The sequence below is a fragment of the Schistocerca piceifrons genome, chromosome 2 (assembly GCF_021461385.2).
Source record: "Schistocerca piceifrons isolate TAMUIC-IGC-003096 chromosome 2, iqSchPice1.1, whole genome shotgun sequence".
NCBI lineage: Eukaryota > Metazoa > Arthropoda > Insecta > Orthoptera > Acrididae > Schistocerca > Schistocerca piceifrons.
This window is the reverse complement of record NC_060139.1, coordinates 943,905,609-943,930,283: the sequence shown is the minus strand read 5'-3', so window position 1 is coordinate 943,930,283 and position 24,675 is coordinate 943,905,609. Positions and strand designations below refer to the sequence as shown.

Here is a 24,675-nt window from a genome sequence, read left to right as displayed (position 1 = left end):
ATGACTAGTAGTGGCACAGGGTATCCTCCGAGCACACACCATACGGCGGCTTGCTGAATGTTTGTGTAGATGTAGATGTATATTTGGAGTCGGGTACCTCGCTAAAGGATACTGGTCAAAGCGTACTTAAAGCAGCACGTCTTCAGCTGGACAGCAGATGGATAGAGGTGACTAGCCTGTGGCCCGAAGAATCACGATTTTGCCTCGTTACAGATATGATAAAAGCCGACGGATGCACCGATAGCCATATGAGGCGCTTAATCCACAGTCTATGGAGCTTGTAGCTCAGACCGAAGGTGATTCTGCGATGTTTTGGGACGTTTGTCGTACCATAAGTTGGCCCAATCATTCAGGTTTCCGTAAACTTAAACCAGGATGTTTATTTCAACATTCTCGGTGGCCAAGCGTTGCAGTTGCTCAACATCTTCTCGAGGAGTGTACCGTGGACACTCCCGTCTTGCAAGATGACAACCGCATTCAAGGGGCTGCGCGCACTGCCTTGTTTGACGAATACTCAGGCCCGCTAAATCGTTCGATCTTTACATCACAGAAAATGTTTGAGACGTTTGCAGTAGTGGGTGGACGTAGCTATCATCTTCACCCGAATTCGGAAGCTCTAAGAGATCTAAACATCGATGAGCACATTCACCTGGATATTATACACCTGAAGAAGCTCTCTAACTCGCCGAATTAACACCATTATTAATGCTAGAGACTGGGATAGACGGCATCAGCGTGAAGCGTTCTAGGCGGTGGCTAATACACAGTCCAGTCACATTGATGTGGGGAACGCCTATGTTCAATGTCGACGTGCAATAGACATTCACAGACAGTCGATGGCAGTGTTAGCAATGGATAGTATATAAAACATAGGAGGGGGGAGACGCGGCAAACAGTACAGTCGTTGTCGTCATGCAGAAAGGGAGCGATTTATTTGACGCCCAAAAGGGCATGATCGATGGCTTTCGGGCCAAGTGTGGAAGCATTTCCGAAATGACTGTTCCCTTGCCACCGTCATTAAAGTATACTGCGCGTGCTAAAATGGCGTTATCCAAAACCAGTGCGGAGGCAACTGTATTCACCACAAATGACAGGGGTGAACGACGGCTGCGGCAATTTTTACAGGCGAATAGACGTGGAACTGTCGAGGAACTGACCATCCAGATGAACAAAGGGGCTACCAACAGTATTTACGCAACGACCGTTCCGCAAACATTGCTGCACAGTTCCTTTGCAGCAGGTGCCTGCTTCATTCACCCACGCTGACTGCTGTTCATCAGCTAGAAAAGCTGGAATTTGCACGATAATACACCAACTGAACGCCCACTGAGTAGCCTTTTCGGATGAATCGCGCTTTATGCTCCATTGTAAAGATGCCCGTCGGCGTGTACGGCGTGAAACGTCTGAAACCAAATCACCCTACAACAATCGTCGCAAAGTTTCAGGCCGGAGGTTATGGAATGGGGAATGTTTTCGTTGCACTGCCTGGGTGATCTCGTCATTATTGGATGCACCATGGATCAACACAAGTATGCATCAACTTTTGGGGAGCATGTCTACCCCTACATGCAGTTTGTTTCTCTTCGCCACAGTGGTATCTACCAGGCCACCACGAAGCCTAGCGCAGCTGGCCACGGCACTGGAGTGGGCATGGCTCCACATCCCTCTCGGTACTTTCCTGAACCTCATTGACTCTCTACCATCACGTCTCGCACAGGTCGACGCTGTAAAAGGTGGTTATTCAGGCGTTAGACAGGTGGTCTCATTAATGTGACTGGACAGAGTATTTTGCCTGGTGCGCTTGCAGTCTTATCAGGCATAGCAGCCTAGTATTCATCTAGCAGTTTCATTCAGTTTTAGTCTTTAGTGACACTGGTGGCTATAAAAAATCTGCCTGACAGAGAAGTGAAGCTCCCAGGCAGGGACGAGGAAACGAAATGAAACTTCACGGTTTGATAGGATATGTGATGTTATTTCAGTGGATAGAAAATAGTCAAATTTACAAAAAAAACTTAGCAGTATGTGCTCAGTTATTAGTATGAAGTTGTAGCCTCTCTTGGCAGGATGGATGCACTTATTCGTTTGGGAAGGTCGTCAAAAAGCTGTTGAATCCTGTTCTGTGGCAAACTGGTCCTTAACTGTTGCAATTGGTACTTGATATCGCAGATACTGACACTGGGATGGAGCTGACGTCCGATCTGGTCCCACATATGTTCAATTCGTCACAGATATGGGGATTTCGCGGACCCTCGAAGTACTTCAGCATCATGCATAGTTTGTAGAGACATGCACCATGTGTGGACGAGCACTGTCCTGTTGAAAAATGGCACCTTGATACTGTCGAATGTAAGGTAACACATGAGGACGCAAGATGTCACTAACGCACATTTGTGCCGTCAGAGTTTCCTAAGCCACTATCAGCAATGAACTGAAGCTGTACCTGATGGATCCCCATTGCATGACACCGGGAATAATGCCGCTGTGCCTCTGCAAACCATTGTAAGAATGGGAGCGCTCCCTGCGTTTCGTCGCTTAACAAATTGCGAAACCATTCATCAGCAGTTCAAACGCCCCAGTCATGCCACCTCTCCAGATACAGTTGTCTGTGACGTGGTGTTAAGGGCAGCATACGCATAAGACGGTATTTCCCTAGTTCAGCTGCCCCTGATAAAGGATGCGGGATGACACAGAATGTTGCAAGGATTCCACCACTTGTCAGATGGCAGGCACAGGTGTGAACTGGTTAGGATGTGCTTGGTAGTGGTGGAACAAAGCCATTTGTGGCGCTTTTTTTTAGTGCAGGTTGGCTACATCAGGGGCAGACATGCACTCAGGGGAAAACCTATTGTTCTCCATTTATTGACAGGTCATTAACCTATTGTTCTCCTTTGATTGACAGGTCCTTAGCCTATTGTTCTGCTAAAAGGAACCTTCCTTTTGATTGACATGCCCTTGACATATTGTTCCCTCTCCCCTCCCCTACCCCCCCCCCCCCCCCCAAATCTCAAGAAACCTCACTCCTCCCTGCCACAATTACACTTTGAGGTCTGAGTTATTGGAATAGCCCCTCTCATTCTTATCAATTTGACTGACTACTTAATTAAATTGATCAATTAATTAACCTCTTCCCTTCTGGTAAACCCCCTCCCCTCCCACACTCCCTCCCACAAATTTGCAGGGAAAAGGCTCAGTTGGTCGGTCATTTGGAGGGAATTCGGTTGCAGTGTGTCGACTATTGTTTAAACACTTTAGACAATGTATAGAATATTATTTAATTGTTTATGGCAGTGTATGCAATTTAGTTTATTTATTCGTTACAGAATTTGTCCTCAAATCGATTGCTGTGTATGTAATATTGTTTAAACAATTTAGACAATGTGTGGAATATTGTTTATTTAAACAATTTAGGGGATTCATGGCAGTGTATGGAATATATGGAAATTGGTGGCTGTTGGAGGAGAGGAAGGATCTCATAACAGGAAATTCAAGGGTATATTGTTGATTTATAAAAAATTCAGTTTGTGAGGGTTGGATTTCTCTTGGTCATCATTCTCTGCTGTTTGGAGACATGTAGGTCATGCAAGAAGTAATTACATGGGCCAAACATCTTGCATAACCTAATGTTCGGCACTGTGATCTGGGTGTCTTAACCTAATGTTCAGTCCTTTGTTGGCACTTAACCTGTTGTTCTGTTAAGTGGTTTTCCATGTCACACCGATTTCCTTAAACTATTGTACGGCCTTTGATACCAAATTAAGTAATTAGTTATGTCCTCCCATCATTTTTTGTTTCAAAAATGGTTCAAATGGCTCTGAGCACTATGGGACTTAACTTCTGAGGTCATCAGTCCCCAAGAACTTAGAACTACTTACACCTAACTAACCTAAGGACATCACACACACCCATGCCCGGGGCAGGATTCGAACCTGCGACTGTAGCGGTTGCGCAGTTCCAGGCTGTAGCGCCTAGAACCGCTCGGCCACGCCGGCCGGCCATTTTCTGGTACACTTTTCGAATTTCACATGCTTCTTTGTCACCCACCCCCTTAAATTATTGTACTGCATTTTACATACAAAGTTTGTAAATTAACCTAGTATTCTGTACTTAACCTGCTGTTCTGCTCCATGTCACCAACTCACGCACAACCTCCACTTAACTGTTGTACCGCTAACACCATGCAGATATAAAAAAATTATGCAAATTAATTAAATCGATATTCTTCACATGTATGGGGTGGTTTTTTTTAATTCACAGCATCCTATTGGTCGGTGAAATCGATGGAATATAGTTAAAACAAACGATTGCTAATAAAAAACACACCGTGCAAACCAACGCCCTACGCCAATGCCGCCGACTCCGCAAGCACCCCCAGGAGTTGGGGTGCACTGGTGGCCCCTGCAAAGTGATGACACAGCCATTAGCTGCCAAGCCATGCACAGGTGTCTGTTCTGGTCCTGCAAGCATGAGGCAGCAACATTCGTTTCATGCTTGACACCTGAGTAATTCCTGTCGAAATACATGTTCACCTAGGCACCATTGCTGGCAGGATGACATATAGCTGCGGTGCAGGTCCAGCGCCAAGTGATGTTTACATAGGAGCTAATAGGTTCTCAGTGTTATACCGACGTCACATGTCTATGTAAATAACAGGCAAGTCCCCCCTCTGGATGCGCTATATAAATAACATCGACTGCTTCCTGCATAGCAATCCTTATGGGACATGAGAGCTGCATCTAGCCATGCACACTTGCTTACCTGCCCTGCATGGCTGACGCATCACTGCGAAATATTCATCCTGCTGTCAACATATGTCTCAGAAACGTTAAATATTCCCACCTCTAAAAGCCTTCATCATGTGTGTGCATGTTCATGAAAACACCATTAATCATAAAAGCATTCTTGTTGTTTGGAAAGAGAGCGCTGTCTAAGCACAGATAGGGGAAAATCAGAACAATTAGGCAAACAGAATTCGAAGCACTGTCTTACAGAAGAGAAAAATGGCGGGAATTTTCGGTATCACACAGCTATTGGTCTGGAGATATCCTTATGCCACAGTGGCATCCCCGCCAGAGGTGGATGGTCTGCTTCAACTTGTCTTTAAACACTTGCTTTCCCAGAATTTTCCATAGATACTTTGCATCTATCTTGTTCGGTGTGTGTTGGTAGAGCGTTATATATGCATTATTTCGGTGATTTATGAGTAGTTTGCAGGTCTGTATGCTGTGTACTGCATTATTTCGGAAATTTACGAGTTGTTTGCGTGTCTGTTCATCAGTGTACTGGACTATTTCAGTGATTTGTGAGTAATTTGCATATCTGTATGCAGTGTATTGCATTATTTCGGTAATTCATTAGTTGTTTTCGTGTCTGTACATCAGTGTACTGCCTTATTTCAGTGATTCACAAGTTGTCTGCAGCTCTGTGTGCTGTATAGTGTGACCCCAAGCATGTCAGTGCGAGTGTTTTGTATCTGTGAAATAAATATGCTATGTCAAATCCACCCCTAAATAAATTGTTCTAAAATAAGTAAACTCCTTTCTCTCTCCAGCAGCCCAGCACAGGCTGAGTCCTTTTCCCGCCATTCCCCCCCCCCCCCCCCCAGACCACCATCTTGGATTACATCACAGAAAGGATGACAGCGCCCTCTGGTGGCAGTACTGTGTACTAGGTCAGTTGGACTCCGGATCTCATGGTGGACACACTGGATGGAAGTACAGCCTCTAACTGTTTAAATAAAGACTGATTGCAGAATAAATTTCCCTCCACAGAACGCCATCATGGATTACATCACGAGTGGGAGTGTTTATACAAGATACAAAGGATCTGATAGCCATTTTGTCTACATAAGGGTACAAGCCTATTTATAGTTTTTATTTTTACATTATGGTCACAAGTTACACTTGCATGAACTTAACAGCGATGACACTGTAACAGAGATGACACTGTTTGCATTATGAAGAGAAACTTGCACCGTTTGGGCCTAGATCAAGTGACGTCACTGTTTACATTAGGAAAACAATTTAGCTCTTCGATACAGGGACATGTGGGGAGGGCGTGACCTTGGAACTGACAGGTTGTATTTTTTATGTGTTAGGGTTGTAAATAAGTGAGAGAGAACCTGCCCTGCTCCACTACAGACTAACGTTGGCAAAGAGAAACGATGTGAAGAGTTTAGCATAGGAGAGGAATTTGTGGTGACCGCCTCAAACAAGTTCCAAGGCCAACAAAGACAAAAAAGAAGGCTGTGCCTCCCCCAGTTTACATACTAATAGAATGATTGGAGTTGCTGTTGGCTGGCACTCTGGCTGCAGTCTTGGTCTTAATATATGCTGGATTTGCGATGTTGTCATCAATGTCTGCACGTTTGATGCAGCATTCAATGTGAGAAAGTGGATGCCATTGTTCTCTGAGACCAAGAAATGAGCACACGTTTATTCCTTGCATCACCGCTACCAACAGTGAAACAAAGCAGATACCTCATGCAAAACATTTTGGGAAATTGTTTTAAAAATTCAGCCAGCCTCCCACAAGACCATGGTGCCACTGCATCTAAAATCCGTTAACTGGAAGAGGTGTTCCTGTCACTGCCATTCTGGAAAGTTTACAGAGTTTACTAGCAAAAAAATGTTCAAATCTGTGTGAAATCTTACGGGACTTAACTGCTAAGGTCATCAGTCCCTAAGCTTACACACTACTTAACCTAAATTATCCTAAGGACAAACACACACACTCATGCCCGAGGGAGAACTCGAACCTCCGCTGGGGGATCAGCCGCATAGTCCACGACTGTAGCGCCTCTGACCACTCGGCTAATCCTGCGCGGCAGTTTCCTAGCCCATCAAGACGATCAAAGCAACAAGTTCCTAGTTTCACTACAGCACAGCGATTTGGAATATACAATTTCAGAGTGCCCACTCAAAAATAATGCTTCCAAAGCACTTCTTAAGGTGTTTGCATTTATTCTAAGTGTCATGTTGAAATCAACTTTGCACTCTGTACAGAGTGACAGTTCTTGAACTACACTCCTGGAAATTGAAATAAGAACACCGTGAATTCATGGTCCCAGGAAGGGGAAACTTTATTGACACATTCCTGGGGTCAGATACATCACATGATCACACTGACAGAACCACACGCACATAGACACAGGCAACAGAGCATGCACAATGTCGGCACTAGTACAGTGTATATCCACCTTTCGCAGCAATGCAGGCTGCTATTCTCCCATGGAGACGATCGTAGAGATGCTGGATGTAGTCCTGTGGAACGGCTTGCCATGCAATTTCCACCTGGCGCCTCAGTTGGACCAGCGTTCGTGCTGGACGTGCAGACCGCGTGAGACGACGCTTCATCCAGTCCCAAACATGCTCAATGGGGGACAGATCCGGAGATCTTGCTGGCCAGGGTAGTTGACTTACACCTTCTAAAGCACGTTGGGTGGCACGGGATACATGCGGACGTGCATTGTCCTGTTGGAACAGCAAGTTCCCTTGCCGGTCTAGGAATGGTAGAACGATGGGTTCGATGACGGTTTGGATGTACCGTGCACTATTCAGTGTCCCCTCGACGATCACCAGTGGTGTACGGCCAGTGTAGGAGATCGCTCCCCACACCATGATGCCGGGTGTTGGCCCTGTGTGCCTCGGTCGTATGCGGTCCTGATTGTGGCGCTCACCTGCACGGCGCCAAACACGCATACGACCATCATTGGCACCAAGGCAGAAGCGACTCTCATCGCTGAAGACGACACGTCTCCATTCGTCCCTCCATTCACGCCTGTCGCGACACCACTGGAGGCGGGCTGCACGATGTTGGGGCGTGAGCGGAAGACGGCCTAACGGTGTGCGGGACCGTAGCCCAGCTTCATGGAGACGGTTGCGAATGGTCCTCGCCGATACCCCAGGAGCAACAGTGTCCCTAATTTGCTGGGAAGTGGCGGTGCGGTCCCCTACGGCACTGCGTAGGATCCTACGGTCTTGGCGTGCGTCCGTGCGTTGCTGCGGTCCGGTCCCAGGTCGACGGGCACGTGCACCTTCCGCCGACCACTGGCGGCAACATCGATGTACTGTGGAGACCTCACGCCCCACGTGTTGAGCAATTCGGCGGTACGTCCACCCGGCCTCCCGCATGCCCACTATACGCCCTCGCTCAAAGTCCGTCAACTGCACATACGGTTCACGTCCACGCTGTCGCGGCATGCTACCAGTGTTAAAGACTGCGATGGAGCTCCGTATGCCACGGCAAACTGGCTGACACTGACGGCGGCGGTGCACAAATGCTGCGCAGCTAGCGCCATTCGACGGCCAACACCGCGGTTCCTGGTGTGTCCGCTGTGCCGTGCGTGTGATCATTGCTTGTACAGCCCTCTCGCAGTGTCCGGAGCAAGTATGGTGGGTCTGACACACCGGTGTCAATGTGTTCTTTTTTCCATTTCCAGGAGTGTATATGAAAAAAAACATAAATTATTTCCGAACTATGGTGTGCATACACTTTATTCAACGTGTAAAATTCATTACACATATTCGGATTTAGGTTATGACATGTTCGATTTGCCTGACATCATTGGCGAAGATGTCGAATAGCGAAATTCTGCTTGACCCGCTGAACTGTCGAAACATCGATGCTGTTTCCAGCTCAGCAATGGTTTTGGGTTTAAAATGGCTCTGAGCACTATGGGACTTAACATCTTAGGTCATCAGTCCCCTAGAACTTAGAACTACTTAAACCTAACTAACCTAAGGACATCACGCACATCCATGCCCGAGCCAGGATTCGAAACTGCGACCGTAGCAGTCCCGCGGTTCCGGACTGCAGCGCCTAGAACCGCACGGCCACCGCGGCAGGTTTTTGGGGTTATTTCTGTACACTTTCTCTTTAGTATATCCCCACAAAAAGGAGTCGCATCTGTTCAGATCTGCAGAATATGGCGGCCAGTCGAGACCCATGCCGGAAGCCTCTGGGTACCCCAAAGTCAGAATGCGGTCCCTAAAGTGTTCCTCCAGGACATCAAGGACACTCCTGCTTGCATGAACTACATCGTGTCGAAATCAGGGTCATCTTCCAACACCTTCACGTACCATTCGGTAGACGCTATGCCATCAAGGAATATCGCGCCGATCATTGATTGCGAAATTCGGATTCTCAGTCCCCCAAATGCGCTTATTTTCCTTATTGACGAACCCATCCAAATGAAAGGGGGCTTTATCGATAAACCAAACGACAATATGTATAATAATTTCCATCATGCCCTGTGGCCAACAGTGCAGTTTGAACGTCCTAACGCAAACTGTTCAGAAGTTATGACTATTTTGTTTTATATAGTTCAATAATTGTCACCTTGTATTTCTCTACGACTGATGTTACCTCACTGGATTCATCTTCACTTGTAATATCACCTCATTGTGTGCAATACAGTCACTGCAACCTCGCTACTATCACACCACCCTCCCAACGACGTAGCCATGGGTTTTCTCAAACAGGTGGTCCGATTTGTTAATGAGGACCTCAAAAACCTCATGTTTTTCATTTATTCTGAAAACTCATTTAGTTATTTTTTAATTTTATGTACATAATTTGCTTTTAGGAGGCCTTCATACGAGGGTTGCCCAGAAAGTAATGTATAGGAGTATACAGACGAAAGAAAAGGTGAACGGACAGTCTTCCACACCACCATTGGACGTCTGCTCGTTGTGCCTCCAACTTGTTGTGTGGAGTATGCATAAACCAAAACTTATATAAAAATCTTTCGCACACAGTGGGTGCGTGGTCGGAAGAGCATTGTGTACCTAATTAAGTTCGACAAAATATGTGAAAATGTGAGACCGAGCCAGGGCAATGGATGTCACATTGATCGTTGGGGCAGGTGAGTACGGCACAAGGATTCTCAAGATGCATTGCATAAGGGATGGTGAAGATTCCCACCAGTGTCTCAACATGGTGTACATATGTAATGCAGGCGCTGTGGCCTGAACAAGGACAAGACCAAGGCCACCTTTCGTAAGAGGGAGGGTGAGGGCGTCATATTGTATTATGAATATGATGCCAGCCGAAATGAAGTACACAAGTGCCTGTTGCAGTTGACATCCCAGGATCGATGGTAGAGGGAGTACTTGTGTGTGTGGACCAATTAGGCGCCACATATGTGTTGACATAAGGCACTCTTTTTTAACGGGTTCAGGCTATGAAGGAGAGTGTGCTGAATGTGGTAATGGATGGACTGTAAGAACTTGAGGGAAGTTTTTGCTGTGGTATGCTGGCTGGAGCCAGTAAAGTCGACACCCAAGTAGCAGAGGATTGTCGCAGTGGGCAACGGTAGCGTTCCCTCGTCTTGCAGGCCACGTCCAATATTCATGACCATTGATTGCTACTGTTAAGGTGACTACCTGACGTCGTCTGTAATGTTGTATCCAGGTTATGGTATCATGTATTTCTAAGGGTGACCATGCGAGAAGGAGGAGGTTGTCCGTGAGCAGCAGAGCGTGAGGCCACATAATGCATAAACTGTAAGATGGGGTAGGAGGCCTTTGATGACCCGGTCAAACGCTGGACAGGTATTGGAAAAGCCAGTCGTCTGTTTACCTGGACCACGGCTGTGGCATTGTGAAGCAGCCAGTGAGTGGCATCTACAAATGTTGGGGGCAATCCCTTGAATTTGGCCACAGAGAGGAGAAACTGATGGCGAACTCGGTCGAAAGTACTGCTGAAATCTATCGACACCAGTGCCACACACAAATGGCAGGATGCAGCCAGTGCAATAAGGTGCCGACATTCACCTGTGGTTATGTGGATGGTGGCCCCCAGCCACAGGATGTTTGTTCTGGAGAAAGAACTGCGGGTAACACCACACAGTCGCTCCCTACCAAGAGCATACATAGATTTTGTAATCCACGATAGATAATGTGAGGGATCGAAAGGGGGTGATGTGCATTCGCCTGCTGCTTTGGCCACCAGTATGAAAATGCCGTTGACAAAGTCGGATGGTCTTGGGAAGGAAGAATTGAACAACTCCAGGAATACTTGCTCCAGCATGGAAGCATCGGTGCGTTGAAGGTCCGATAAAATTCGCTATAAGGGGTCTGGGGATTTGTTCGTCGAGCCTTTGGCGATCGCGTCCACTACCTCATCTGCTGTGACCAGTATCAGCAGGGTTGCCGCCTCCGTGTTGTTGAGTGTGTAAGTGAGGAGTTGGAGAACATCGTCGGAAACCGCTGCCGCCGCCTGCTCGTCATCGGATGAGCAGCCGAGGTTGAGACGATCACTGCTGGGTTTTGCCATGGTTGTCATCATGGTTGGTAAGGGTAGAGATGAGGAAACGTAGCTGACGACGGAGGTGAGATGTGATACAAAGCATGGCTGGAGGCTGTTCGTCAGAGCTGTCTTGAAGGCGTGACCGCAACACCACGCCACATAGTTTGTTGCACTGAAGGCATAGAAATTTGGTTTTGATACGGTGGCATTCGCGATGGAAGTCGGAAGACAGAGGGTGGGCATCAAGTTCGTGTAAGGCGGCGTAATAGTAGTGCCTAGTGTCCCGATGCCATGCTGCCATATACCTGACACACTGGATGAACTGCCTGTTGATCAAGAGCCTCTTGCAAGTGATCCACCACAGCAGCGTCGAGAGGTATTAAGGAAGACGTTGCTCGCAGGACGTCCATAATCGGCGATGTGTTGTCGACAAACCAGATCATGAAGAAAAGAAATATTGAGTTTTCACGGACCCCAAGCACGCCAGATGGGCTTCGGCAGCAGGAGTATAGTGCAGATGAATGCGCTATGGTCCTAAGAGAGTAGAGACCGCGTTTCCACGGAGGACACACCCGCCGAAAATGTTGCAGAAACATGTATCCGACCAAGAATACTTCCCCAATAGCTTGTGTGGTGGGTGTATGATCTCCCATGCGCCAAGAAGACGAAAATTACCCACCAATTATCCACGTAAGGCTGGACATGATGAGTACCTCGGAGTCTGGTCCTTCGGATGAAGGACACAGCTGAAATCACCTGCTACGATATAAGTAGAGGCTCTATGTCTTCCATCTGGAAAGCTGTTCGTTGGCGTCAGAGTGTCAAGCCTGATGTGGCGTATAAATTGGTCACCCAGTTAAATGAACTGCTACGTCGTTAAGGAAAAAAAAAAAAAATTAGCTAACTTGACCTTTGACTTTGACACAAATAAGACAGGAGGTTTACGTTTCTCCGGTTTTCAGAGGTCGCCAGACAAAGTCGGAAGAAACTGCTACAACTCGCGATGAAGACTCGGTCTCTCGTGGCAGCTAAAATAACCACAGTCGCCGTAAGATTTTCTGGAAAGCACTTTCAGAATGAGAAGGTTGAACAACAGTGGCAGTATGGTATCTTCTGTCTAACAAACTGGTCGTTTACGGAACGTCTTCTACACAAACTGACGGAGAAATATTGCGCGTCGTTCGGACCGAGATAGTAGCAGATTCGCCCAGTATTGTTAATTCGCGAAGAAATCACTATGCGCTGCACTGCCAAACACACTAATAGTTTATATGAAAGTCCGGGGATCCAACATCGAATAAAAGTTCGTAGACGATATTTACCTTCTTTTTCATGAGACAACCGATGTGGTGACGTAGACACCAAAGAGCGTCGTCTCTTATGCCCTCACGTCACAGAAGTGTGGGACCTTGCACGTGTGCTATTAGCGCTGATCGGTGGAACGATACCAGACAATTTGTCAATCGACTGGTTCCTTACCCCTGATATTCAGACCAGCCCCCGAACACTACGTAACGCAATGGTGTGGCTCTTGGGCCACACCATTTTCACGATCTACGACCTTTCCCTCACCGATGCTGTCTCTTTCATGGACTACCTGTGGAGCCAGCATCGCCTGGCGGAATCTGACCGGAATTATACCACTACTTTTGCAAGATTTCTGAAAGTTGCAATGGTTCATGGTTATCAAAAGGTGTTCCGGGTTGACTAAGGCACCTCGTCCAGGAATTGCCTGAGTTTACCCCTGGATCTATGTCACTCGGACTTTCAAACTACCCTTGACTTGCCTATACCCAAGATTTGACATTGGCGTTCTGGGCATCACTAGAGTCGACTGTTCTATGATACTGATAATATGGCAATTGGTAACATGGGAATTGTGTGCACCTTCTATGAAAAATTATTGGAAAATTAGAAAACACGTAATCTATCTTAGAGGATTATTACTTCGTTAATTCTATGGGCGATGGGATTATCTCGCCAGTTTCGTTTTCATTTGTGTGTGCTGCCGTCCCTGTTTTTAATTTGCCTTCATTTCTGTCTTTATTTATTTCTTCCTTTTTAGTTTCTAAACTCATCACTTGCCTCACACCTGCAGAGAGAGGTGTATTTCTGAGTAGTGTGTCGTCGCCCCCTGAGGCATAGCAGAGTATGCCTCCGCTCTTATTTTCGGTTTCTGGCAATAAGTCTTGCAAATAACAGCACCTTGCTTTACGTGCTGCGTCGACACAGAGGATGGCGGCATTTTTGGAGAGGAAAAGGTAGGGCTATAGGGGAGGAAGGAGGCCCATATAAAAGAAAAAAAAAATGCTACCATCCCGCGCTCCACAGCGCCAAAGTTTCCGGCGATAATGCACAAGAGCTGGATTTGTCATAAAGCAGTGTCGACAAATGCTACCATCCCGTGCCCCACAGCGTCAAAGTCTCCGGCGACATCAATCATTCTCACTGAGTGAAGATCGATCCCTAGGATGTCGATCGGCGATATTAGACATTGAGTGTCTTGGAATGGGTGAAATTGGGACTAAAAGTGGATCTGATTATTGCTATTGATAATTGTACGCCATGATGTATCGTTAGAAACGAAGACACGCGGTTGCAGCTGCTATAAACACAAACACTAATTGCACGTCACTATGGAACAGAGTCACGTGTCCACACCGTAGCAGTCTCGAAGGCAGATTTCCGTGTGAGCTACCCAAGCACGCTGCAGAGGACAGTTTCATTCTGGAAACATCCCCGCCCCTACGCCTGTGGATAAACGATGTCTCCGCAATATCCTTTCTTCCAGGAGTGCTGGACCTGCAAGTTTTGTAGAAGAGCTTCTGTGAAATTTGGAACTTAGAAGATGAGGTTTTTGTGGAAATAAAACAGTGAGGAGAGGTCGTGAGACACGCTTGTGTAGCTCAACGGTAGAGTACTTGCCTGTGAAAGACAAAGGTCCGAAGTTCGAGTCCCGGTATAGAACACAGTTTTAATCTGCAAGGAAGTTCCATATCAGTGCAGACTCCCCTGCAGAGTGAAAATTTCATTCTAGAATTTGGTACATGTTGATGATGTAAGACCCACGACCCATCTACAACCGCATCAGGCTCTTTGGGATTCAGGTGCTCCATTCTAATCTCTGTTTTATGTCTGGGAGATAACCGTAGGTGCATCTCGATGTTTAGGTCTCATCCCGTTGTTCCTTCCACAGGTGGAGGATCTGATTCTGATTCCGCTGCTTGCTTGTGGCCCGCATTCCTATTAAATCCTACACTTCACGATGTTGTTCTGTCTACAGCCAGTACATTCCCCATTTTTCTGTACGTATCTGGAGAATGAGTGAATGTATCTCAAATATTACCTCAACTGACACAGAACTAACAGCTTCCGTTGTGGAAGAAGTATTCTGTTTTGCAACTTGTGAACTGTCCACAAAAGAATACATATTATTAATAAATAGATCCTATTTTCAGTGGCGTCATAACAACACGTGTACAGTGAGGTGAGCCGCGCGGAATTAGCCGAGCGGTGTAGGGCGCTGCAGTCATGGACTGTGTAGCTGGTCCCGGCGGAGGTTCGAGTCCTCTCTCGGGCATGGGTGTGTGTGTTTGTCCTTAGGATAATTTAGGTTAAGTAGCGTTTAAGCTTAGGGACTGATGACCTTAGCAGTTAAGTCCCACAAGATTTCACACACATTTGAACAGTTCAAATGGTTCAAATGGCTCCGAGCACTATGGGACTTAACATCTATGGTCATCAGTCCCCTAGAACTTAGAACTACTTAAACCTAACTAACCTAAGGACATCACACGACACCCAGTCATCACGAGGCAGAGAAAATCCCTAACCCCGCCGGGAATCGAACCCGGGAACCCGGGCGCGGGAAGCCAGAACGCTACCACACGACCACGAGCTGCGGACTTTGAACAGTGAGGTGAGAAAAATCATGGGATACCTCCCAATGTCGTGACGGATCTCTTTTTGCCCGGCGTAGCGCAGCAACTCGACGTGGCATGGACTCAACAAGTCGTTGGAAGTCCCCTGCAGAAATATTGAGCCATGCTGCCTCTACAGCCGTCCATAATTGCGAAAGTGTTGCCGGTGCAGGGTGTTGTGCACGAACTGATGTCTCTACTATGTCCCACCTGTGTTTGATGGGATTCATGTCGGGCAATCTCTGTGGACAAATTATCCACTCCAACTGTCCAGAATATTCTTGAAACCGGTCGTCAACAATTGTCGCCTGGTGATATGAAAGCGTTGTTTGGGAACATGAAGTCCATGAATTGCATAGTGCCTTGTTGACAACTTGGGTCCATGGTTTCGTGAGCTCTTACCAGCCGAAATCGGGACTCATCTCACCAGGCCACGGTTTTCCGTTTATCTAGTGTCCAACCGATATAGTCAAAAGTCCAGGAGAGGAGTTGCAGGCGATGTCGTGCTGTTAGCGAAGGCCCTCATATCGTTCGTCTGCTGCCATAGCCACGCCACATTCCGTCTCTCTGTCCAAATGAGACATTCTTAGCACGTCCCACGTTGATTTCGGTGTTTATTTCACTCAGTGTTGCTTGTCTGTTAGCAATGACAACCATACGCAAACGCTGCTGCTCTAGGTTATTAAGTGCACGCTGCTGGCCACTGCGTTGTCCGTGGTGAGAGGTAATTCCTGAAATTTGGTATCCTCAGCACTCTTGACACTGTCGATATCGAAATATTGAATTCCTTAACAATTTCAGAAATTGAATGTCCCATGCGGCTAGCTCCAACTACCATTCGGCATTTGAAGTCTGTTAATTCCCGTTTTGTGGCCGTACTCACATCAGAAAAGGTGAGAAGAATTTGAGAGGAGGAGGAAAACTGTACTGGAGTGGGAATAACAGGTCTGGAAGAAATGGTGTGGCAGTGATGGTGAATAAGAATCTACAAAGCTGTATTGAAACTGTGAGATATATATCAGACAGGATCATAATCTTAAACCTAAGATTCCAAAAAGAAACACTAAAAGTAATCCAGATTTATGCACCTCAAGTGGGATGTAGCGAAGAAGAGAAGATGGACTTGGAAAATGTGTTAGAAAACCATATAGGGAGTGCTAATATAGTGATCGGAGACTTTAATGCACAGGTAGGCAAAGACAGAAAGGGATTTGAGCAAGTATTGGGATGTTTTGGATATGGAGGCAGAAATGAAGAAGGGGAAAGGCTCATGGGTTTGTGCCAGAGGAATGGAATGAAAATAGCAAACAGCTGTTTATGAAGAGAGAAAGTCATGTTATCACCAGATACAGTTGGGATGGAAGAACCAAGAGTGTAATTGATTATATTCTAGTAGATAGGGAATGGGGAGAGAAAGTAAGAAATGTGAAAGTAATTCCAAGTGTGAGTGCAGATGGAGACCATAGGTTATTGGTGGGACAATGGAAAATGAATCAGTGTGTGAAAAATAGAAAACAGAAGAAAGTGATGAGGATACGGGATTGGAAACTGAAGGAGAGTGAATGTGCTGAGAAGTACAGTGAATTAATCACACAAAAATTTTCAAAAGAAGTTTTCTGCGATGTAGAAAAAGAATGGAGTTTATTCAAAGACACTTAAGTCTAAGCAGCACAAAAAGTATGTGGCAGAACATCTGGAAAGGAAAAAATAAGACAGACACGTTGGTGGGATGATACCACAATCCAAACAGTTAGAAGAAAAAAATGGAGCGTGGAGAAAGTGGTGGAAAACTAAAAATGACGAAGACCATAAAAGACATATAGAGGAAAAGAAGAAGTGCAAAGAAATAGTGGAAACAGCAAAGAAAAAGGCATGGGAAAAGTTTACAAAAAAACTTGAAGAAGATGTGAAGAGCAATAAGAAAATGTTCTATAAAATGATGAAAAATAAAAGGAAGGCTTCTAAAGCATCAGTAAAGATGTAAACAGAGGATGGTACCATTATTTAAGATCCAGAGAATATGAAAGACCTCTGGAAAGAACATTTTAAGAAGCTGTTAAACGCTGAGGAGCAGGTCCATGAGGAAACAACAAATAATGGAGAAATTGAGAGAAGTTGGGAAGCAGAATTAGGACAAATTACACGGGAAGAAATGGAAAAAGCTCTGAAGAAGATGAATGGGGGGAAAGCCCCAGGACCTGATGAAGTATCAGTGGACATGATAAGAGCAGCAGGTCCAGTGGGAATGCAGTGACTGTATAGAGTACTATCAAGCGTGTGGAGAAATAGTACAATACCTGACGACTGGAGAACAGGAGACATTGTTCCCATCTTCAGGAAAGGCAATAAAATACTTTGTAAAAAGTACAGAGGAATAACCCTTATGAGACATACAGCCAAGATTTTTGAAAGAATTTTACCAAATCGAATAAGTGAAAAGATATAAAAGGAGCTGAGTGAAGAACAGCATGGGTTTAGGAAAGGAAGAAGCACGATCGACCTGATATTTTCTATACGCCAACTGATGGAAAAAAGTTGGGAGTGTAACAAAAGGGTGATAATGGTTTTTATAGGCACAGAGAAGGCATATGACTCAGTTGACAGGGAAAGACTCTGGGAACAAATGAAGAAGATAGATATAAAATATGGATACATTAATGTTATAAAGACAATGTACAGAGGACACAATTGTAGAATTAGAGCGACATTGGGGAACTCTGAATACTTCGAAATAAGACAAGGACTTAAGCAAGGAAGTATTCTATCTCCTGCACTTTTTAATGTTTTGATGGAGGAAATGAATAGGGCAGTTAAAGATATAGTAAAAGAAAAAGACAAAAAGAGGATTTTTGCAGATGATATGGTAATATGGGGTGATAAAGAGGTAGATGTACAGTTACAGCTTGATGCATGGAAGGAAATAATGAAATGGTATGGATTAAAAATAAATAAAGATAAGAGTGAAGTAATGGTATTTGGAAGAGAGAAAGGGATCAACGGAAATATTACCTTGAATGGAGGACCCCTCAAAGTGGTAGAAAGTTTCACTTATTTAGGGAGTGAAATATCTAGGGATGGAAGAGTAACTAACGAAATTAATAGGAGGTTACAGAAGAGAGGCAATTTCTGCCAAACAATAAAACACCTGATTTGGAATAATGAAGTTTCAGAAAGAGCAAAACTCCTTATGTATAAGAATTATTACATCCCTATTGTCACCTATGGTGGAGAAACATGGACAATGACAGAAAGGGACTGGAGCAGACTGCAAGCAGGGGAAATGAAATTTCTCAGAGTAGTTAAGGGAAAAACAAGAATGGACAGAGTAAGGAATGTAGAGATTAGAAAGGACCTTAAACAAGAAAGTATGAGAGAAGAAATTGTAAGAAAGAGCTTAAGATGGTACGGGCATGTTAACAGGATGCATGGGCAGAGACTCCCCAAAATTATGGAAGAATTAAAGATGGATGGGAAAAGACCTAGAGGGCGCCCAAGAGCACGGTGGAAAATGGGAGTGAGAGTATCTGTAGAAAGGAGAGGTGTGACCTGGCGGCAAGTGGAGGAAGAAAAGTGGTGGGAAGACCGAGCCAAATGGAGAGGACTCGTCAACACTCAGACCCGGCAGTAGCTGGAGCGGGATTCGGATATAGATAGACTCACATCGGAAATCCTTTTCGCATGAATCACTTGAGTACAAATGATAGCTCCGCCAATGCACTGCCCTTTTATACCTTGTGTACGCGACGCTACTGCCATCTGTATATGTGCGATCGCTATCCCATGACTTTTGTCACCTCACTGTATAAGCACCGTGGCCGAAGAGCAGTTGTTGAACATTTACACTAGGGTGTTCGAGATAACATTATGTTGTAACGTCAAACCACTACGACTGCTTACTGACACACAAAGGGTTGCACGTGCTGCAGGTGCGGCGCTGGGCCCGGTGCTGGCGTCGTGTCTGGGCTGGTGGCTGGGCCGCGACGGGCTGGGCTACGCGCTGTCGCTGTCGTCGCTGCTGTGGTTCCTGGCCTGGCAGCAGATGGTGCGCGACCGCCCGCACCAGCACCCCAGACTCTCTCCCGACCAGTGCTCCAGCCTCGCTGCCGCCATCGGACCTTCCTTCTCCAGCGGACCGCCGGTACACGACACGTCGTCTGCTAAAATTTACCTAAATAAGGGGTGTTCCCAACCTTCGGTATCAAACTTACACACACTATAGGGGATGCAAGTCTCATCATCTCTGTACAACTACTGCAACCAAGATTCCTTCTACAACTTTTACAGCCCCTCCCTTACACAAGAACTTCCTTCCATTTCCAAACTGGTGATTTCCTTATGCCTCATAATGTGTCACACCAAACTACCCCTTATTTGATGAAGTTGTGTAACAAATTAATATTTCTGACATTCGGTTCTGTATCTCCTCATTCGTTGTTCGATCTACCCATCCAATTTACAACAAAATTCTTCTGTACCATCACATTTCAAAAGTTTCTATATTCTTCTTGTCTCAGCTGCTTATCGCCCACGTGTCACTTCCGTACAAGGTTATACGACAAAGAAATCCCTTCATAAAAGACTTCATTACGCGTGGAAATTACATTGTCTAGCCACATTAATTTGATCAGCTGTCAAAAACCTAAATAGCCACCTTTTGCAGCGGGGACCGCTGCGAGACATGCAGGAAGAGCGTCATTGAGGTTCTGAGCTGTACCGAGAGGGATGTGAAGTCGTGCCGAATCCTAGTAGCTGCTAGGTTTCTCGGTTTAGAAAGCTCGATCGACATGGTTTCCACAGATTGTCGATTAGGTTTATGTCCAAGGAGTCTTTGGCCAGTGGAGTACGGTAAATTTATCCTAGTGCTCTTCGAATGTCACACGTACACTGTGAGATGTGTGACACGTTGCATTGTCCTGCTGGTAGATGCCATCATGCCGCAGAAAAAAAAACTGCTTGTAGGGGCTGACATTGTCCCAAAGGATAGATGCATACAAGTGTTTATCCACTGTGCCATCCAGAATGACGAGATCATCCAGGAAATGCTCTCCGGCCTGGACCATTCTGACAATTTTTGCAGGGTCTTTGCTTGCAGACGTTTCAGGTTGTACAAACCAACGGCCATCTGTTCTGTGGAACATAAAACATGATTCATTTCGAAAGGGCATCTGTCACCAATCAATGGACGTCTAGTTTCAGTACTGGCGGGCAAAAACGAGCCTTCCTCGCCGATGAACCGCAGTCAGTATGGGTGCATGGACTAGGCGCCCGCTGCGGACGCAGTTGAGTAGACACTGTTGGTAGCCTCTTGGGTCATCTGAGCGGTCAGTTGCTCAACAGTTGCACGCCTATTCGCCAGTACACAACTCCACAGCCGTCGTTTGCCCCTGTCACCTATATGCCTTCGTGCACTGCAGTTGCCTCGGCGCCAGTTTTGCGTAACACCATTTTGCTATTCACAGTATATGTTAACCGCAGCGGCAGCCGGAAAGCCAATGACTGCACTATTTTCCGCATGCCCCCCCCCCCCTCCACAACCTTCATACAGTATACCCTCCATTGCTAGTCTTGCCACCTTCTGTTTGTGAGTGGTTATTCAAAAATGGCTCTGAGCACTATGGGACTTAACTTCTGAGCTCATCAGTCCCCTAGAACTTAGAACTACTTAAACCTAACTAACCTAAGGACATCGCACACATCCATGCCCGAGGCAGGATTCGAACTGCGACCGTAGTGGTCGCGCAGTTCCGGACTGTAGCGCCTAGAACCGCTCGGCCACCCAGGCCGGTCACGTGTTTATTGCTCGTTGATGTCGAACATAAGCGGTGGTCTCATTTATGCGACTCGATCGTGTATATTCGATGTTAATAAATGTCTTTCCTAGAAACGCTTTTCTTGCTACTGCTAGTCTGAATTTTATGCACTCTCTACTTCATCCATCATCAATTACACTCCTGGAAATGGAAAAAAGAACACATTGACACCGGTGTGTCAGACCCACCATACTTGCTCCGGACACTGCGAGAGGGCTGTACAAGCAATGATCACACGCACGGCACAGCGGACACACCAGGAACCGCGGTGTTGGCCGTCGAATGGCGCTAGCTGCGCAGCATTTGTGCACCGCCGCCGTCAGTGTCAGCCAGTTTGCCGTGGCATACGGAGCTCCATCGCAGTCTTTAACACTGGTAGCATGCCGCGACAGCGTGGACGTGAACCGTATGTGCAGTTGACGGACTTTGAGCGAGGGCGTATAGTGGGCATGCGGGAGGCCGGGTGGACGTACCGCCGAATTGCTCAACACGTGGGGCGTGAGGTCTCCACAGTACATCGATGTTGCCGCCAGTGGTCGGCGGAAGGTGCACGTGCCCGTCGACCTGGGACCGGACCGCAGCGAGGCACGGATGCACGCCAAGACCGTAGGATCCTACGCAGTGCCGTAGGGGACCGCACCGCCACTTCCCAGCAAATTAGGGACACTGTTGCTCCTGGGGTATCGGCGAGGACCATTCGCAACCGTCTCCATGAAGCTGGGCTACGGTCCCGCACACCGTTAGGCCGTCTTCCGCTCACGCCCCAACATCGTGCAGCCCGCCTCCAGTGGTGTCGCGACAGGCGTGAATGGAGGGACGAATGGAGACGTGTCGTCTTCAGCGATGAGAGTCGCTTCTGCCTTGGTGCCAATGATGGTCGTATGCGTGTTTGGCGCCGTGCAGGTGAGCGCCACAATCAGGACTGCATACGACCGAGGCACACAGGGCCAACACCCGGCATCATGGTGTGGGGAGCGATCTCCTACACTGGCCGTACACCACTGGTGATCGTCGAGGGGACACTGAATAGTGCACGGTACATCCAAACCGTCATCGAACCCATCGTTCTACCATTCCTAGACCGGCAAGGGAACTTGCTGTTCCAACAGGACAATGCACGTCCGCATGTATCCCGTGCCACCCAACGTGCTCTAGAAGGTGTAAGTCAACTACCCTGGCCAGCAAGATCTCCGGATCTGTCCCCCATTGAGCATGTTTGGGACTGGATGAAGCGTCGTCTCACGCGGTCTGCACGTCCAGCACGAACGCTGGTCCAACTGAGGCGCCAGGTGGAAATGGCATGGCAAGCCGTTCCACAGGACTACATCCAGCATCTCTACGATCGTCTCCATGGGAGAATAGCAGCCTGCATTGCTGCGAAAGGTGGATATACACTGTACTAGTGCCGACATTGTGCATGCTCTGTTGCCTGTGTCTATGTGCGTGTGGTTCTGTCAGTGTGATCATGTGATGTATCTGACCCCAGGAATGTGTCAATAAAGTTTCCCCTTCCTGGGACAATGAATTCACGGTGTTCTTATTTCAATTTCCAGGAGTGTATTTTGCTTCTCTAATAGTAAAACACTTCTATTCTGTTTAGTGTTTCATTTCCTACTCTAATTCTCTCAGCATCCCCTGATTTAATTCGACTACACACCATTATCTTTGCTCTACTTTTGTTTATCTACAAACCTCTTTTTAAGACATAATTCATTTTCATTTTCTCTATCAAGTCCTTTACCGTATCTGGCAGACTTATGGTGTCACTGGGAAACCTCAAAGTTTCTGTTTCTTCTCCCCGAACTTAATTCTCTTTCCCTATTTTTCCTTGATTTCTTTTACTGTTTGCTCAGTGTGCAGAATGTATGTTCAAAATGTTCAAATGTTTGTGAGTTCCTAAGGGACCATACTGTTGAGGTCATCGGTCTCCTAGACTTACACACTACTTAAACTAACTTATGCTAAGAACAACACACACACCCATGCCTGAGGGAGGACTCGAACCTCCGGCGGGAGGGGCCGCGCAATCCGTGACATGGCGCCTCAAACTGCGCGGCCACTCTGCGCGGTACAGATTGTATAACATCAGGGAAACGCTGCACCCTGTCTCATTCCCTTTTCAACCACTGCATCCCTCGCCTTCTTTGGAATAGGAATTAATGCATTATTTTTGGACGCTGAACGTATTTCTTCGGTGTGATATACCTGCCTCAGTAATTCTACTCCAGGGCATTTGTTTCGATTTAGGTCTTATTGTGTTCTGTCCGATCCTTCTCGCGCAATTACATCTTCCATCTCACATTCATTTACGATCTCCCATTTCACATTAATTTAGTTCATCTTCTCTTTTATAATATTAGCCTCAAGTTCATTTCCCTTGTATAGCCATTCTGAATATTCCTACCAGCTTTCAGCTTTCTCTTCTTTGTTTGGCACTGGTTTGTCATCTGAGTTGTTGATATTTATAGAGCTGCTTCTCATTTTTCCAAAGATCTCATTCCTACAGGCGGACCCGTCTTTCCGCTAGTACTGTCTGCTTCCACAGCCTTATGTTTGCCCTTAGCAATTCCCGCACTGACAAATTGTATTCCTCCAGTCTGGTTTTTTAGACGACTGTATTCCATTTCGCCTGTTTCATTTGCTGAATTTATGCTATGGATAACAGATGAATTACACTGATAAATCAAAACATTATGACCATTGCCCATTCAAACGTTGGATGTCACCTGATGGCGTTGCGGGCACGTGAGGCGCTAACAAAAATATGTCATAGGACGGGGGATCACCCTAGCGAAGATATGGGCTGCAGATGGGGAAATCCAGTGAGGTATGCCACTTTGACAAAGGGCAGCTTAGTGTTACGCACAGCCTGCGAACGAGTGTCTCTAAAACTGCGAATCTGGTCGAATATTCACTACTACTGTCGTGTGTGTGTGTAGGGAAAGAGGTAGAAGGCGGCGAAACTACCACTAGGCGCTAGATGGTCGGACCTGCACGACTCTTCATAGAGCGTGTGGTTCGGAGGCTTGTCTGCACTATAAAGTAGGATGGATGGCGATCAGTGGAATCTTTGCAGAAAGAGCACAATGCCGGTACACGCACAAGTGTTTCGGAGCACACCGTTCGTCGTACATTGTTGAACATGGAGTTCTGTTACAGACCACTACTAACTAATTTTTCACATGTTGATCCAACGACGTTGTCTATTATGATTGCAGTGGGCACTGGCGCATCGAGTTTCGACCGTCGATCAATGGAAAAGTGTCGGCTGTTCGAGTGAATAGCATTTTTGCTACACTAGGTCGATTGTCATCTCCACAAACGCCATCGTCGAGGTTAGTGGCGGCTTGAAACGTGCAGCGCACCGCTGACGCAGGCTGGTGAAAGCATTATTATGCTATGGGAGTCATTCTCGTCAACTTGCACGCTGACAGTTGCGAACCACCTGCATCCCTTCATGCTTGATGTCTTCCCCAACAACTATGTCATCTTTCAGCAGTATAATTGCCCGTGTTTCGGAGCCTGAAACGTGCTACAGTGCCGGCCGTAGTGGCCGTGCGGTTCTAGGAGCTATAGTCTGGAACCGAACGACCGCTACGGTCGCAGGTTCGAATCCTGCCTCAGGCATGGATGTGTGCGATGTCCTTAGGTTAGTTAGGTTTAATTAGTTCAAAAGCTCTAGGCGACTGATGACCTCA

General features: G+C 46.6%; 1 protein-coding gene across 1 annotated transcript in view; it reads left to right on the top strand.

Moving 5' to 3' along the window:
* LOC124776010 (uncharacterized transporter slc-17.2-like) overlaps window positions 1-24,675 on the top strand; it is a 416,532-nt gene that overhangs the window by 186,289 nt on the left and 205,568 nt on the right. The window contains exon 4 of the mRNA XM_047250852.1: window positions 19,094-19,305. Coding sequence (XP_047106808.1) covers window positions 19,094-19,305 — 212 coding nt within the window. The remainder of the gene's footprint in view (window positions 1-19,093; window positions 19,306-24,675) is intronic.